Genomic DNA, 14,615 nt, shown 5'->3' on the forward strand with positions numbered 1-14,615 from the left:
TTTGTTGCTCCATGTTTGATCTGCAATCCCCGTCTCGTACAGGAGGAGGGCTGACCTCCCCTTAATCTTAGCTCTGTATCCCAATAGAGTTTCGAATTCCAGCTCCTCGTTAGTCAATCCTAGCGAACCAGATAAGGGGTGGCACGTCACCACGAGCGTCGCCCCGCCCTCGAAACCTCCTTGAATTTCGAGCACGCTTAGTCAGGTTGTAGCAGCTTCAACGAAAACCCCAGAAAAACCGTGAAAAATCACCTTCCAGATATACTCCCAATGCCATGACCGACACAATACGGCGGCAAAATGTCGTGTAGACGCCAAACAAACTAGAAGAAATCACAGAACATTAAGCACGGTCCACCCGTTTGCCACGCGGGCCAACCGATCGCCTGCTCGATCCCAGAGTTCCGGCATTCATGAAGTTTCGCAGCGGCCCCAAAGTCACCTCGTAACTCCACCCTCACTCAGACCAACGCGTTGACCGATTCGACCTTCACTTTGTCATACCCGTGTGAGCAAGGACGCCATGACGTTTTCGTCGACACTTCAGCTCCGGATTTTCGGAGACCATTCATTAGATAAGAAGATGGCGAGTCCACCACGAGGGTTCGATGCGAGGGATGGAGACAACAACGCGGAGCTGCGGTGCTCCATCTCCAGTGACGGCAAGTGGCCGAGCTTGAAGCGAGAAGATGTTTTTCTGGAAGGCACCCAACACGCTGGAGGTTCGTCTGGATACGCGGATTCGACGTTTCAAACGAGCAATAACGCTTTGGGTGGCGGTGGGTTGAGTGCTCCTGCGAGCTGTGAAGGAGGCGCGGCGTCTTCTCACGCGGATTGGCACGCCATCTCGTCGAGTTCGTTTGATGATACCTACTTGGAGAGCGACTACGAGCACGGGGGTGCGGGCATGTCGATGTCTTCGTCCAGTTCTTCTCTCAGTCACTTGAATGAGCCCATGAACAAACTCGCGTTGGAGAGTGAAGAGCACGATATGCCAGTTATTTCGATGCCGTATCCTGGTTCCGGTTGGTTCCTGAGCGGAAAGACGGAGAATGGCTACTCTCTGCCTTCTCTTGGAGGACTCACGCCGCGCTCGCAGGCGTTGACTTCCGTGACAACCGAGATCAGTGCTACATTTAGCGCCAGCTGCCCTCCGAGTGCTCACTCCGGCGGTGGGAATTATTCTGCCTCTGGGAAACTCGCAGGCGATGGCGTATCCTGTCCGTCTAATGCTCGCGCACCCGCTCAACTGGAAACGATGAATCCGTGTCTCCCACACGCACTGGAGCCTTCGGAGCTGCTGTTCGAGGACATGAGCGCGTGGTCTGGACCGCCCGCAGATCCCTACGACAACCAACACTATCACCAGCAACAAGGCCAGCCCTTCTATAACGTAACCTCGCACCCACCTGCATCCAACGGCTATCTCTACTTTGACTCTGGCGCGCAGGCCACCAGCAGCGCCATGTCGACTCATCATCATGACTACACACCTTCGTATCAACACCATCAGCTCCCTTCAACTGGCCCAACTGGACCCTCGCTCTTCCGACTGATGCAGACGCACGACGCTTACCCCACAGACGCTCACTGGAGCTCGAATCAAGCGCATGATCACTACTCCGCCACTTCTTCAACAGCGAACACTACGCCCACCGAGTCGGTCAAGAATCAACACCACTCTGGGGTGCTGCATGCGGCTGAGCAGGGCCACACTATTAAGCGCATCCTCCGCTCTTCCACACTCAACCAGCGTCTGCCCTTAACAGGGGACACGCTCCTCCCTGCAGCCATCCCGAAGCCAAGCAACTCGATGGCGATGAAAGTGATGCCCCTCCCCGCCACGAACCCCGTGCCTCCCAACCAGTCGGCGAGGATTCAACTTCTGACAGCTCTGAACGACTGCTACTGGAAGAATGGCCGCAAGAATCTGCAGTGCTTCCCGTCGTGCCCCGAACACCACGACTTTTACTCCATGAAGATGAACAACCGCAAACATTCCAGTGTCGGGGTGTGTCGTGGTCCAGTGTATTGCCACGCCTTCACCGACGCTGCCGAGTTCCTCCCAGCAGCGTCGACACAGCAGATGAAGCACGAGCACGTTCCGTCTGGAGGCAACAACGCTCGAGAGTTGTTCGTCCTCGGCCGCTTCGAGCGCGTCCCTCAGCAAGACTCGACCAATCTATTGGAAGAGCTGAATGCGCCTCCGTCGTTCCCGAGCGCCGCAGTCTTCGAGCAGTTCCGCTTCACGTGTTTCCAGGCCGTGGAGATGGAAGAACGGCGCGTGTTGTTACCAGAGTCGCCGGATACCAAGAAGTTGGACGCGATCCACAGCCACTCCAACAAGCGCTTTATCCGGAGCACGTGGTTCTTCTTGCCTGATGTCTGGAAGGTGCAGCCGATGCTCAAGAAGAAGCGCAAGGCCACACGATCCGCACCAGCTCAGACGTTCCCATTCTGCTTCCGGATCTTCATCTACACGCGCGACCTCAACGGCCCTGGGTACTCGTGCATCGCCGACACGGCCTCGAGCTTCTTCGAGCTCTACTCGACTCGAACAGTGGACCGGGTCAAGCGCAAGTACTGGAGTGGCGAGAGCTCGTCCGACCAGCGCAAGCGAGTCTAGCAAGTCTTATTCGTACCTCAGTTGTGTCTAATCTGTTAACCGATCCATAGAAAAACTTAACTGAACGTTAGTGACAAATAACGGATATGAAGCCTTGGTGACGTGAAGCGACGCACATTTCTCATCTCGACTCCAGCATGGGACCCCCTGACGCGTCAAGGGGCGGAGACGATGGGGCTGCGGGTGAAGGGCAAGGCGGCGGCGGCTCTGGAAAAGTGCCGAAGATCACGATCTTGCGACTGGAGCTGGGCACTGCCATGAAGGACGAGGCTGTGGCCCATTTGATCCGGATCTTGCAGGCCACTCCCAATGCTATCGAGAAGGACATCGCGACGGATATGAAGAAATACTTCGACCAAAAGTACGGACAGACATGGCACTGCGTCGTGGGCAAAGGCTTCGGCTGCTCCATCGCCTACGACACGCAATATCTGCTCTTCTTCCGCGCCGACCAACATTACGTGCTGCTCTTCAAGTCCACCGAGTGAGCTTAGACATAGAAACCGATAGGATCATTACCGTCCTTTATTCAGTTTTTCAACACGCAGTCTCTGAATACTCAAGCGTCAATTCTTACACCACCCTGGCAACTTGAATCAGTACTTTCAATGACGCCTTGGCGAATGTAGCCACGGGATCAAGACTGCCTTTGTTTGGGTCTAAAACGTCGGGCGTGTGCGCGTCTACGAAGTCCTGCTCCTCATCACGTTGCACCTTAAATAGCTGATCACAAGGCTATTGTCAGTGCAGCGTGCATAGGTGCTAGTTCTACATGCTACGTACCTCTTTGAGCTCGACCATGTTGGGTTTGCTGGCGTAGATTTCGCGAATCTGGTCGTTGTAGTAATCGCTCACTGCCATCTTGACGCCCGTCACGTACGACGTGCTGATCGTGTCCCCCAATGGGCTCAGTCCGCAGCCTGGAGTGGAATAGTAAATACTTAGAATTCAATGATCCATTCTCTTCCTCACAACTCTGGCAGACGCACCGACGACAAAACTGCAGAGCTCGACCGCTGGGACCATCAGACTCGGACGGAATCTCAGGTCCTTCGTACGTACAGTATCTTCAATACGCTGCACCGCTTTCTCTTCGTTATCGCGCAGCTCCTACAAGAAAAATAAATAGTTCCACAGTGACCATTATTTACGCGACCCGATCTCCCGGCGCATTTGAGCATTTCCCGACCTTAAGCTTCTCAAGGTGTGCAGCGGAGTAAGTCTTGATCACGTGGAAGTCCGCCACCTGTGCTCATACCATAATGAACAAATAAAAATAATAAAAATAATAGTATTTGCATTATGCACCTTGGCATCGAGCAGCTTGCCACTAGCGATCTGCAAGGCATGTCCACCGCGGAGCATCTCGCTAATCTCCGTATCCTGAGCCTGCGGGTGCACAGGGACGTCGCCGCACCCCTCCTCCAGCCAGTTGGGGCGCACATGTGCGGTGGACGCCCGACGAATACCAACAGCACGGCGAACAAGCACTTGGGTTTGCTTCATTTTGTCGAATGTGGGTCGGAATGCTTGCGTATGTGTTATTAATAAAAAAAATACGGCAAATATTATGCTTGCAGCCGGGTGCGCGATGTTCACGAGTAACTCGTTGCCAAAATTTAATCCGTTGTATTCGTCATTTCCAGTAAAATGGTACTTCGTGTTAAATTGCATCGAGAGAAATGTTTGAAACAATTTTAATGCCCGCCTTTAGGATTTTCGGAGTGAATTGCGAAGACGTTTGCCTCTTTCAAAAGCGACGAAAACAGTAAACAAAAAAATCCATCCTTGAAGGGTATAATGCACCCCAGCTCGCTGCAGAGCCAAAGTCGAGTAAATTACTATGCGCATCAATGAACCAGTGGTTTCAGCGGCGCTGCACGTGTCTGGTCATCGATTACTTGCTCTCGAATGTTCTCGGGGACTCCTCCAATCACGGAACTACGCAGCAGCAACAGCTAACATTGGTACCAGTACCTCAATTGCATCACTAAATAGCCTAGTACAGCGGGTCGTACATGTTGTCGCCACGGACGATGTAAAGTCCAAGCTCCACCGCCTCCACGGGTTCCTTGAGCGAGAAGACGCGCTCGAAACTATCGTCTAAAATCACGTTCACACACTGATCGAAGCCCTTCAGCACGCCCTACAGCGATCAAAACAGCGAGTTACACAGCACAGTCAGCGCTTGAGTATTGAAGCGTGTTCTCACAGAGCGAAGCAGACGTACAATGATGTTTCTGCCGTCGTTGGTGATGACTGAAATGGTTTCTGCGAATCAACCAGCGACAGTTCGACAATGAATCAGCATCACGAGAATCAACGCAGTTTGCTCTATATAAAGCGGCAACTTCGGTTCTCATCTGCTCCCTACAGCTCTCACAGTCGCCACTTACGGTTCATCATCTCCTGCAGATACGCTGCCATCTCGCTCAAGCACTTATCATGATGTGCGGTACACCAGTAATCGGAGCAGTCATTCCCGTACATTACACTTCTTTACACTATTGCATGTAGCTATCTCAACCTGCAATTGTAGCTCAATTGACCATGGGTGGCCAGACGTCGCGTATGGTGCGCGAGATTGTGGAGGACTCGACGTACATCATCCGCCAGACCAATCGTGCCACGTATGAGCACAGCCGTGCAGCCAATGCAGAGGTGCAGTCCAAACTGACGGAGCTGCGTCGACTCAACGGAGAGATGCTGCAGTCCGCCGAGAGTGACGCACAGCGTTCCGAAGTATTTGAGTCGTTCCAGAGCACGGCGGGGCAGCAGAAGAAGGCGCTGGACGAGCAGGTAGTGGGCTTAGATTTTACCTACAAGACATCTTTTGTGTACTCACGCTGGTTCTATGTAGGCCGAGGAATTCGCCAAGCAGTTCGAACTGCCCATTAGCTACCAGAAGATCGCAGACGCGCATCGAGAGGAGATTCAGAAGGCTAAAGTGAAGGCAGAAAAGGCAGCGGAGGCTCTTAAACACCCAGAGCAGAAGCAGTCGTGAAGGGTGTAAACTCCAGCGCTGTATGACACATACACAATGTGCAAGGAATAGACTACACTCACTATTGTACCTGTACACTACGACTCGCAGTGCTGCACGATCCATGGGTGTTCCAGCACGCGTTCCAGTGAGATGCGGTGCTGTGGGTCGTGACGCAGAATCTTCACCAGCAGATCTCGAGCCTCGGAAGACACGTAGCTAGGAAACTTGAGGTCCACGTGCGCAATGCGGCGATAAGTCTCCTTGGTGTTCTCGGTCTCGAAAGGAGGCGCACCGGTTAGAAACTCGTACATGAGGATGCCAAGCGTCCATACGTCCACATTTTCGTCGTGTGGCTTGTTCTCGATCATCTCAGGTGGCAGGTAGTCCAGTGTACCGCAGAGCGTCGTGCGTCTAGAAGACGGCGCGTGTACTGACCACCCGAAGTCAGCAATCTTGAGCTCTCCGTGGAAGCCAACGAGCAGGTTTTCGGGCTTGATGTCTCGATGGATCACGTGCTTGCTGTGCATGTAGATAAGAGCACGTGCCATCTCCTGAATGTACAGAGCCGACTGTTTTTCCGAGAAGCGACCGGCACGCATCAGCTTCTTGTAGAGCTCTCCCTGCGGGGCATACTCGATGATCAGATACACGCGCTTGGCGTCGTAGAAGTAGCCGTACAGTCTCAGTATGGATTTGTGTCGCAGGTGGGACTGAATCTCGATCTCTCGACGCAACTGATGCTCCATACTCGACTTCATGAGCTGCTGTTTGTTCAGCACCTTGAGTGCCACCACATACTTGGACTGTTTCTCTCTAGCAAGATAAACGTTGCCGAATTTTCCCTTGCCCAACGGTTTGCCGATCTCAAAGTCACTGAGTTTCCACGTCTTCTTTCCAGACGACGTCTCGTCGGTCTTTGTCTCTGCGTTGGCAGAGACTGCTGAGGCCTTGGAACTCGTGGAGCCTAACCGATTGGGCACTGAAGAGCCTGTAGTCGCCTTGTACAAACCTGTGCCATGAAGATACGACGGTGCATCGCCGTGTGGCCGTCGAGAGGCGTCGGTTCTGTCTCCTCCAGCTTTGCGCGGGTATTTAGAGCCGTCCGTCTGGTTGTGGGGCCGCTTCATGGCGCCAGACGCGGTAGCCGTTCCTGCGGGTTTAAGCTGGCGAGACGAGAGCGGCGCGCGCTGCGAGTAGCTGGAGGTGGTCGCCACGCGGTTCTCCTTGTCCGCGTCAAACCGTCGCATCAGTTTATCGGCTTTCCTCGACAGTATTTTTCAAAAATGACGGTAGATTAAAGCAAAGTTCGCACTAATAAACGAACATAAGCTAAAGTTATAAGTTCGCTTTTTGGGTGCGAACTTAGAGGCATCTTAGTTGCAGGATGCCTCGTCAGAGTACTCAGGGTTGTGTGCATGCCGACAATGACCCACTAGTGGAGGACCTACTGGCACTCAAGCAGCGCGTGCGTGAGTCCACCCACTTGGTCTCCAACTATGCGCGTGCCATCACCTCCGTCCGCGCTCACCCTGAGCCACTACGCAGCGCAGCCGAGGCCAAGAAATTGCGACATATCGGCAACTACATGGCCAACCAGATCCACGGTATTTTGCGAAAGAGAGATCTACTAGAGGCCGAAGACCGCGCATTGCCGAGTGCACCGCCTCCGGCACCTTTAGTACGCGTACAGGTCGAGATATCGGCGAGAAACACCTCTGTCGGGACGCCAGACCGCTCCACGAGAGACTACGCACCTGCTTACCGCAAACGTACGTGCTGTTAAGGTAGTTCACTCTAGACACTAAGTTATACTGAGGGTATTGTATCACGGTTCAGAGCCGTGGTTTGTGCTACTGGTGCTGCAAGAAGCTCATGCGGTGGATGAAGACGCAGCCATGTCCAGTGACACGCTGCTGCAGCGAATGCTGGACTCTGGGGTAGCTTGAGATGGAATTCATTGGAGTAGCCTCTCGTGGAGATGATTAACAAATGTTGGTGTAGTATGAAGGCAACAATACTAAGCTGCGGACGTGTTTGGCGTCGCTGAGCGGGACGCATGAGGTGGTCAAGAGGTCCAACTTGGGCTTCTATTATCTGACGGAGAAGGGCCGACGCAGCGCAGAATTGTGTCCAGGATCACTCACAGGACCAGCGACTACTACTACTACTACAGACTCCATTACTTCAGCTGGATCAAGTGCTACAGTTGCTACTGCTTTAGGTAGCGTGAGGAAGAACCAGGCTGGAGAGGTGAGGCAGCGGCCGTCGAGTCCCAGCTGGACGTTTGCTGAGCTGGAAGACTCGGACGAGGAGATATTGACTGAGCTGAATGCTCGTCGCGTACCAGAACCAGAGCCTGAAGCCGCGATCAGGACACACACTGTACCTGAGGATTTGATCCGTGAGACGGACACGTGGGAGCTGGTTCTACTTCTGGACCATCGTGAAATCATCGAGCGACGAAATCCGCGAATTCTGGAGAGGAAACTACTGGAGCGAAATGTCAACTGCGAGGTGCGCGTGCTTGGTGTAGGTGACGCTCAGTGGATAGCACGCAGGAAACGCATTGGCGGGGAGACGCAGGAATTCATGCTGAACGTCATCCTGGAGCGGAAAGAAGTGCACGATTTGTCGGGCAGTATTATCGACCGTCGTTTCTTCGAGCAGAAGACGCGTCTGGCTACAGTGCGTGAGAACTGTGGTGACGTGCATGTTATTTATCTAATCGAGGGATCACTGACGCAGATAACCACAGTGCGTACCAGCGGCCTCCACACGGCGATGGGTCGCACACAGATGCAGAACAATTTCTTCGTTCAGCAGTGCCAGAATGCCGACGAAACTGTCACCTTCCTTGCTCGTGTGCACGCCCGGCTACTGGCGAAGTTCCCGTCGAATCTGCGAGCAGCGAAGCCAGAGACGTCGCACTTGATGCCTTTAAACCGCTTTGACACGAACGACTTCGCGAAGATATTTTGCTTGCCGCCCCAGACTTTCGCTCCCTTCAACTCGCAGTTCCGGAAGAAAAACCAGTTTACCGTGCGCGAGATTTACCAGCGGATGCTTTTGCAAGCCCCCGGACTCAGTGCTGCTAAGACCGTGGGTCTGTCAGCCAAGTACAAGAACTTTCACGAGCTGGGGAGTGCATTACGGAAACGAGGTCGTGACAGGGAAGTCGAGGACGTCCGATGTGGAAAATCTCAGCGTCGGCTTGGCGCTAAGGCGAGCGAGTCCCTTACTAAATTATTGACAGCTCATAAATACATCGAGGATGCCTAAGCGTCAAATACATGTACTACATTAGTACTTGAGTCGGTCAAGCGTAGTTTGAACATTTTTGTGGATGTGAGTCGCGAAGAGTTATCAAAAGAAATTAACGATGAGGAACCATTAGCTTTATTTCTGTTATTTTCTTAAGGAGAGGGTCGAGGTAAAAAAAAGTGATCAAAGTAGTGATTGGAATTTTTTGATTGGACAACAAATCGGCTTTTTTCTCAAAATCACTTTAAATTACGCTTGTTTCGCGAAGCAGATCGCAATTTTTGCAGGTGTGAAGGTCGTACAGTAGTATACTTTATCACTTGATGGTCACCAAAACTGCAAGCGCTCAGCCAGAGCATGCTAACTTTGTTCGTGCCACAACCCATGATACAAGAGTCAGAGAGAATTAGATCCCAGCGCAAACATTCCTCCCTAATATGCGGGGTGAATATTACATAGTTTCATCAGTTTAGCTATCTAATAACTACGATAAATATTTGCAGCTCAAAGAGCTGTGTTAGGTTTTTGTCATCCTGTAGCCTTACACTTACCTCAGCAAAGTTGCGCAACCAGCGATCTTAGACAGTGACTTTATATAAGCAGTAAAGTGCTCGTCAGCTCACCGACAAAGGATCTGCCCAGGGAAATGTGTAACATCGCATCCTTTGTTAAGAGTTCGTCAAAGACTCCACAGAATCTTAAACTCCATTACCTCTACGTCTAATTTGCGTTACTCGCAGCTTCTTATAACAAGGAGCTCATCAATAGCTATTACGATTTAAACTCGTAAAACATGCAATTCCTATTAACAATATTTAGTATTGCTAAAAACGTAGCTTACTGGCTTTTAAACATCGCAGTGACTCCGGTACCCATACCGAGTTGACGCTCCAAGCATACCGCACTAAGATACAATGAATTATATCTGAGGCTGCGGCTGTAAAATGATCTGCTCGGGCACGTCTATAAACATTTTTTTTTCTTGCAAAAGCAGCATTAGGGGTAGTCAATGTTTGCAGCAGTTAGTTTTTATTCTGCCGCAGCAAGTCAAACATTTTCCGGCGCTTCGATTGGGTAAACTATTTTTGAGCGTCCAGAATCAAAAGTCGCAAAAGTAGGGAAGCAGCAGCGACCTTTTTTATGGCGATGTGCAAGGAGAACAGTCGCAAATCCACTCACAGATTTAAATGGCGCCGTGCAAGTGAAAGGCATTATAGTCGCGTTGCGAAGGCTACAACATACGAATTGGCATTACTATCGTGTGGAAATAACGGGTGTGAGCACAGCACACATCGCAGTTGCTTAGCTGCAATGCTCTCAACGTTCGGGGACGAAGAATTGTTCGACAGTAGCGTCTGTGGAAAACGCTGCTATAATACTGCTGTGAAAGCCCGTAGGCTGGCTTCGATAGAGCAGCCTGCTAATAAGAGAGTTCCGTGGCGCAACGGTGGTCCAGCGTCAAGCGTCAACTCTCTAAGTGTATTGATTAAGTGGTTAACGGATAGAAACAACTACAACCACTACACGGAAGGAGAGGAGCAAAGTGGCGAGACAAAACAAAAGCTAGCAACTGCGCAGACCCACAAAATGGACAATTCCCTCTAGATATAAGGATAGGATCGTTCTTTACCAAGTCGACGAGGCGGAAGAATGCCTCCTTCTCTAGGAGGAAGTGATTGAGAAATTCATCAGCATTCGGACACTCCGTATCAAATAGAAAAGACTTTCAGCGGTCCTCTCGACGCCTCTAGCTAGTTGGTCTGTCGACATACCGAGATCCAAGCACGTTCTCGTAGGCTTGTGGGTAGGATAGGTCCACCTCGTCTTCACTTGAGTCGTCCGCATCAACAAGATAACGTAGGATCGACGCAGCGCTCCTTTCTTCGACGACGACGTGTAGCTCTCGGAGAGTAAGCTGCCTAGTGCTGTGGCGTGTCACCGCAGAAAAATAGATATTGCTGCTGCGGATAGGGTGGCCAATCGCCCGCATTGTGATTGGATAAAACAATTGGCGAGCCGCCAAACGAAAAAAAAACAGCTGGTATCAATGGCGACCCCTATTCCATGCAAAAAGTTCTTTTTTCTTTTTATGATTGATATCAGATATGCTAGATGCTTCACTGTTATAAAAAGTAATTTATTTAGACTTTATTTGTCGATTTTAAAAACTAGGTAAATAAAGAACTCGGTGTAAGCCCACTCCATCAGCGTAGCAGTAGGGAGCGATCGCTGACAGTCACAAATGAGCAGGTACTGAAGCTTCGTCAGTCGTTTTCTCTTTTGGAAGAGCCTAGAGGTCACCATTGTTGTCAGGCCTCTGCGATTAGACTAATCATTTTTAATAATATCGCATATTGGGAATGCAATAATGTCTTGAGGAGCGAGTAAAAATGCAAGCATTTTTTCAGCATTTTATCAGTTATTCTAGGGTTAGTACTGTCCACCAAAACTACCGGTTGCCACCACCTCAAAAGAGACTTTACGAGCCTTGTGCAATCTCCTCAGCTCATTCGACCTTTTGCAGTCATCCCAACAACTCTTCAGCCCCCTTTCGCCCAAGTCCCCCATGAATTTCACAAACAAGGACATCTGTTCCTTACTCTTTACCGAGGAAACACCCAACAAGGCGAAATGCTGCGTGTGCGGCAAGATCTACAAGCAAGGCAACGGCTACACAAACCAGATGCACCACCTCCTGAAGATGCATCCTGACTACCCGCGACTGGCTGAAGCTGCTTTCCGGCGCGGCAACCCGCTGGGGCTCACCATGCCCGACCAACGGAATAGCGAAATTTTCCGCTGGATCGAGTGGTGTGTGCTGGACCGCATGCCAGTAATCTTTTGCGAGCGAGCTCTGGTTCGTACGAATGCTTCCATGGCGCCTATTGCTGCCTCACCATTTCAACGATACATCGGCCTCCTCTACGGATACGTGCGCGACGTCATCGCTGCTAAGCTTCCTGAGAAGTTTGGGCTGGTTCTCGACGGCTGGTCGAGTGGTGGTCGCCACTTCATTGCGATCATGGCTGTGTACCATGATGCCTCTGTGAATAACGTGGGGGTAGGAAGCCTAGCTACGATGAGAGCATTCAATGCGTGTCACGCCGCTTTGTCTTGCTCGCATTTTGCCCTCTGGGCGATGAAGAAGACCTCGGCGCTCAAAGCTTGTTTGACCTGATAGCGGACACGTTATCAACCTTCAACAAGCCTTGGGAGTCCGTGCTCTTTATGATTGGTGATAATTGTTCCGTCAACCAGGCTATTGGCCGAAAAGTTGGAGCTTTGCCTTTCATTGCCTGTGCGAGTCACCGTTTTCAGCTGGCGGTGAACGCGTATCTGGCTGATCATGAGCCCATGTTGGCCAAGACACACGCGCTCATGAAGTACCTGAGTACCATCAAGTGTCGTGCTGCCCTTTGCAAGGTGACCTCCCTAGCGCCCGTCATGCGCAGCGCGACTCGTTGGTCGAGTACCTTCAGCATGATACAACAATACGACAAGATTTGTAGCGCTCTTCCCGCGTTGGACCACGCTACGGTGGCTAAGCATGACATCGCGCGCTTTCTACTGACGCCAGAGGAAACCGAAGCCGCTCGCTCCGTTCTCAAGTCGCTGCACGAGCTGAATGGGGTGAGTAAGGCGCTACAAGACTCAACTCTAACACTGGTGGGTGCACGACGTGCCTTTGATGCAGTGTTGCGCAAGTACCCCAGCATGAAGAACTGGCTTGCAAGTGACGCCTCCGTCGTCAACAATCCCGCACCGGAGAATAAGCGGCGTGTATTCATCTCAAGCGCAGCAGCGACGACACAGTGGTGAATCCAGCAGTTTCCAAGTCATTTCTCGCGTCGGCCTTCAAGAAGGCCCCTGTGACGCGCTCCCCACCGCAATACTTTTCTCTCGAGTGGGTTCCACCCGCGTCGAACGAGTGCGAGCGTTTCTTCAGTCAAGCCAAGCTGGTTCTGACCGACCTGAGGAAAGACATGGACCCTAACACTCTTGAAGTGCTTATGTTTCTATCGTACAACAAGGACTGGTGGGACGCATTTAGTGTCAAAGCTATCAGGCAGAGTATGCGTAGTCAACTTAGGGAATAATGCCATTATTATTGTCTTGGCGTTATAGCAGCAGAATATATTGAGTATGGCATATTGGGGAACCCTGATTGTTGTGCAGCGCAACCTGGACGCGATCGAGATATGCATGATAACGGAGGTTTGCTTGACTACCACGGTCAAGAGATGCACAGCAATCAGCTTTATGCGCGCGATCCGCAATATTTGGATCCTCCAAGCTTCATCACTACATGCATTAGTCGGCTTTTAGATTTGATGTAAGCATTTTTTGGTAGATATATAAGCTGTAAGTAAAAACGGCGTTTCATCAGTACGGTGGCAGTAGTCTTGACGTATAGTAATATTTTGGAGCTAATTGAAACCGAAGTGCAGCTGAATCTTATAGTAGATAGAAGTTTGCAAAGACAGCAACAACTACTATAGTAGCTACTTATTACATTAGCTTCTGAGTGGCTAGTAATAGAACCGCTTTATGATCTTGTAAGGCAAGCACCCGTCTTTGTTTTCGGCTGGCCTAATGGGTGGTCATTCTGTCTTTTTATTAGATCCAAGACGTCGTGTTGACAGCCTACCCCTGTGTTTGGAGATTCTGTGCAGCTAAAGCCTGTTCGTTATTCTGTTTTAGACTAGCCCCGGACCATTCAGATCTGGTACCCACGTAGCAAAAATTCATGATTGGGATTTGGGGGGGGGTCGAAATCAGGGCGACGATGTGCTCTATGATAACAGGGTTTAAAATAGGATATTCCTCCGCCACGCTACTCCCATGCTTGAAGCTCCAGATAACTTCAATACTTGGGCGAAGAAAACGCAAGTGCCACTGTAACCCACACAATTGTAGAAACGGTTAACCTTTAAATTGTTGATATCTGTACGTAGAACTTATGCGGATATCGGGCGCTTTTTTATCGAATACAACCTGATCTAATCTCAAGTATCGTGGTGCTCCAAAACCTACATAAAAGCAGGGGTCCGCAAATGGTTATGGACTATTGATGGGGAGGGCCAAATCCCAGCTCCATCCATTATGGGCCCATCGTTTATAATGGAGATACCCCATAATCCTTGATCTGCACTATCTACACAGCAGAAAGCGTGGTAGAGAGGCACCATCGACGATCACCAATAGAACACATTTTCAATGCACTGTTATCGGTAGGTCATATGTGATATTACTACGCTGTTGCCAATAAATAGAAAACACTACAGAAATCTGCCTGAATAAGGAACGCCTGATATAAATTAAGAAAGAGATTGCATAAGCTGACAATGCCTCGCTAAAAACAGACTATAATATCGGATCATGGGCATGTATTGAATTAAGTTAGGATAAATTGAAGATTCGACTTTTGAATGAGACCAGAGTGATTCCAGCAGTGCTGAATCGTGGAAGCGCTAACTTTAGACCATGCAGCATCGCACCATAGCAGTGCAGTTAGCTGGTCGACGCTGTACGGCCTTCGCCTAGGCGATCCACTCAGCTAGCTTATTATACGACAGACTAGGTGTGCGAGCATCTTCTCGAGGATGGCTACCTTCTCGGATCAGGTGAGGCGGAGACGATTGGAGGATATGGGGGTGTTGAGGACACAGTCGGCTAGTAAGGTTGAATGTAAATGTAGGAATGAAGCTCGGCTCGTAGGGCCTGAAGCGAAGGAGGATCACC

At 50.7% G+C, this 14,615-nt stretch overlaps 7 protein-coding genes across 7 annotated transcripts; 4 read left to right on the forward strand and 3 right to left on the reverse strand.

Moving 5' to 3' along the window:
* Nucleotides 1-583: 583 nt before the first annotated feature.
* PITG_16972 (uncharacterized protein) lies at nucleotides 584-2,669 on the forward strand (the record flags this gene model as incomplete). The annotated part of the gene is made up of 1 exon (XM_002897144.1): nucleotides 584-2,669. One exon carries the CDS (start codon nucleotides 584-586, stop codon nucleotides 2,624-2,626), a length of 2,043 nt encoding a protein of 680 aa, XP_002897190.1.
* An 88-nt stretch (nucleotides 2,670-2,757) lies between these two features.
* PITG_16973 (dynein light chain) lies at nucleotides 2,758-3,206 on the forward strand (the record flags this gene model as incomplete). The annotated part of the gene is made up of 1 exon (XM_002897145.1): nucleotides 2,758-3,206. The coding sequence occupies one exon, from the start codon at nucleotides 2,764-2,766 to the stop codon at nucleotides 3,112-3,114; it is 351 nt and encodes a 116-aa protein (XP_002897191.1).
* A 188-nt stretch (nucleotides 3,207-3,394) lies between these two features.
* On the reverse strand, nucleotides 3,395-4,132 carry PITG_16974 (uncharacterized protein; the record flags this gene model as incomplete). Its single annotated transcript, XM_002897146.1, has 4 exons — nucleotides 3,395-3,546; nucleotides 3,616-3,736; nucleotides 3,816-3,872; nucleotides 3,935-4,132. 4 exons carry the CDS (start codon nucleotides 4,130-4,132, stop codon nucleotides 3,395-3,397), a joined length of 528 nt encoding a protein of 175 aa, XP_002897192.1.
* Nucleotides 4,133-4,625: 493 nt separating this feature from the next.
* PITG_16975 (uncharacterized protein) lies at nucleotides 4,626-5,116 on the reverse strand (the record flags this gene model as incomplete). Its single annotated transcript, XM_002897147.1, has 3 exons — nucleotides 4,626-4,772; nucleotides 4,857-4,897; nucleotides 5,023-5,116. 3 exons carry the CDS (start codon nucleotides 5,114-5,116, stop codon nucleotides 4,626-4,628), a joined length of 282 nt encoding a protein of 93 aa, XP_002897193.1.
* Nucleotides 5,117-5,176: 60 nt separating this feature from the next.
* Nucleotides 5,177-5,630, forward strand: PITG_16976 (uncharacterized protein; the record flags this gene model as incomplete). Its single annotated transcript, XM_002897148.1, has 2 exons — nucleotides 5,177-5,425; nucleotides 5,487-5,630. The coding sequence occupies 2 exons, from the start codon at nucleotides 5,177-5,179 to the stop codon at nucleotides 5,628-5,630; spliced, it is 393 nt and encodes a 130-aa protein (XP_002897194.1).
* A 68-nt stretch (nucleotides 5,631-5,698) lies between these two features.
* PITG_16977 (aurora-like protein kinase) lies at nucleotides 5,699-6,859 on the reverse strand (the record flags this gene model as incomplete). Its single annotated transcript, XM_002897149.1, has 1 exon — nucleotides 5,699-6,859. One exon carries the CDS (start codon nucleotides 6,857-6,859, stop codon nucleotides 5,708-5,710), a length of 1,152 nt encoding a protein of 383 aa, XP_002897195.1.
* A 137-nt stretch (nucleotides 6,860-6,996) lies between these two features.
* On the forward strand, nucleotides 6,997-8,891 carry PITG_16978 (crossover junction endonuclease MUS81-like protein; the record flags this gene model as incomplete). Its single annotated transcript, XM_002897150.1, has 4 exons — nucleotides 6,997-7,381; nucleotides 7,449-7,549; nucleotides 7,614-7,817; nucleotides 7,863-8,891. 4 exons carry the CDS (start codon nucleotides 6,997-6,999, stop codon nucleotides 8,889-8,891), a joined length of 1,719 nt encoding a protein of 572 aa, XP_002897196.1.
* Nucleotides 8,892-14,615: the final 5,724 nt, after the last annotated feature.

This window comes from Phytophthora infestans, genomic scaffold (assembly GCF_000142945.1).
Source record: "Phytophthora infestans T30-4 supercont1.47 genomic scaffold, whole genome shotgun sequence".
In the NCBI taxonomy this organism is placed as follows: Eukaryota; Oomycota; class Peronosporomycetes; order Peronosporales; family Peronosporaceae; genus Phytophthora; species Phytophthora infestans.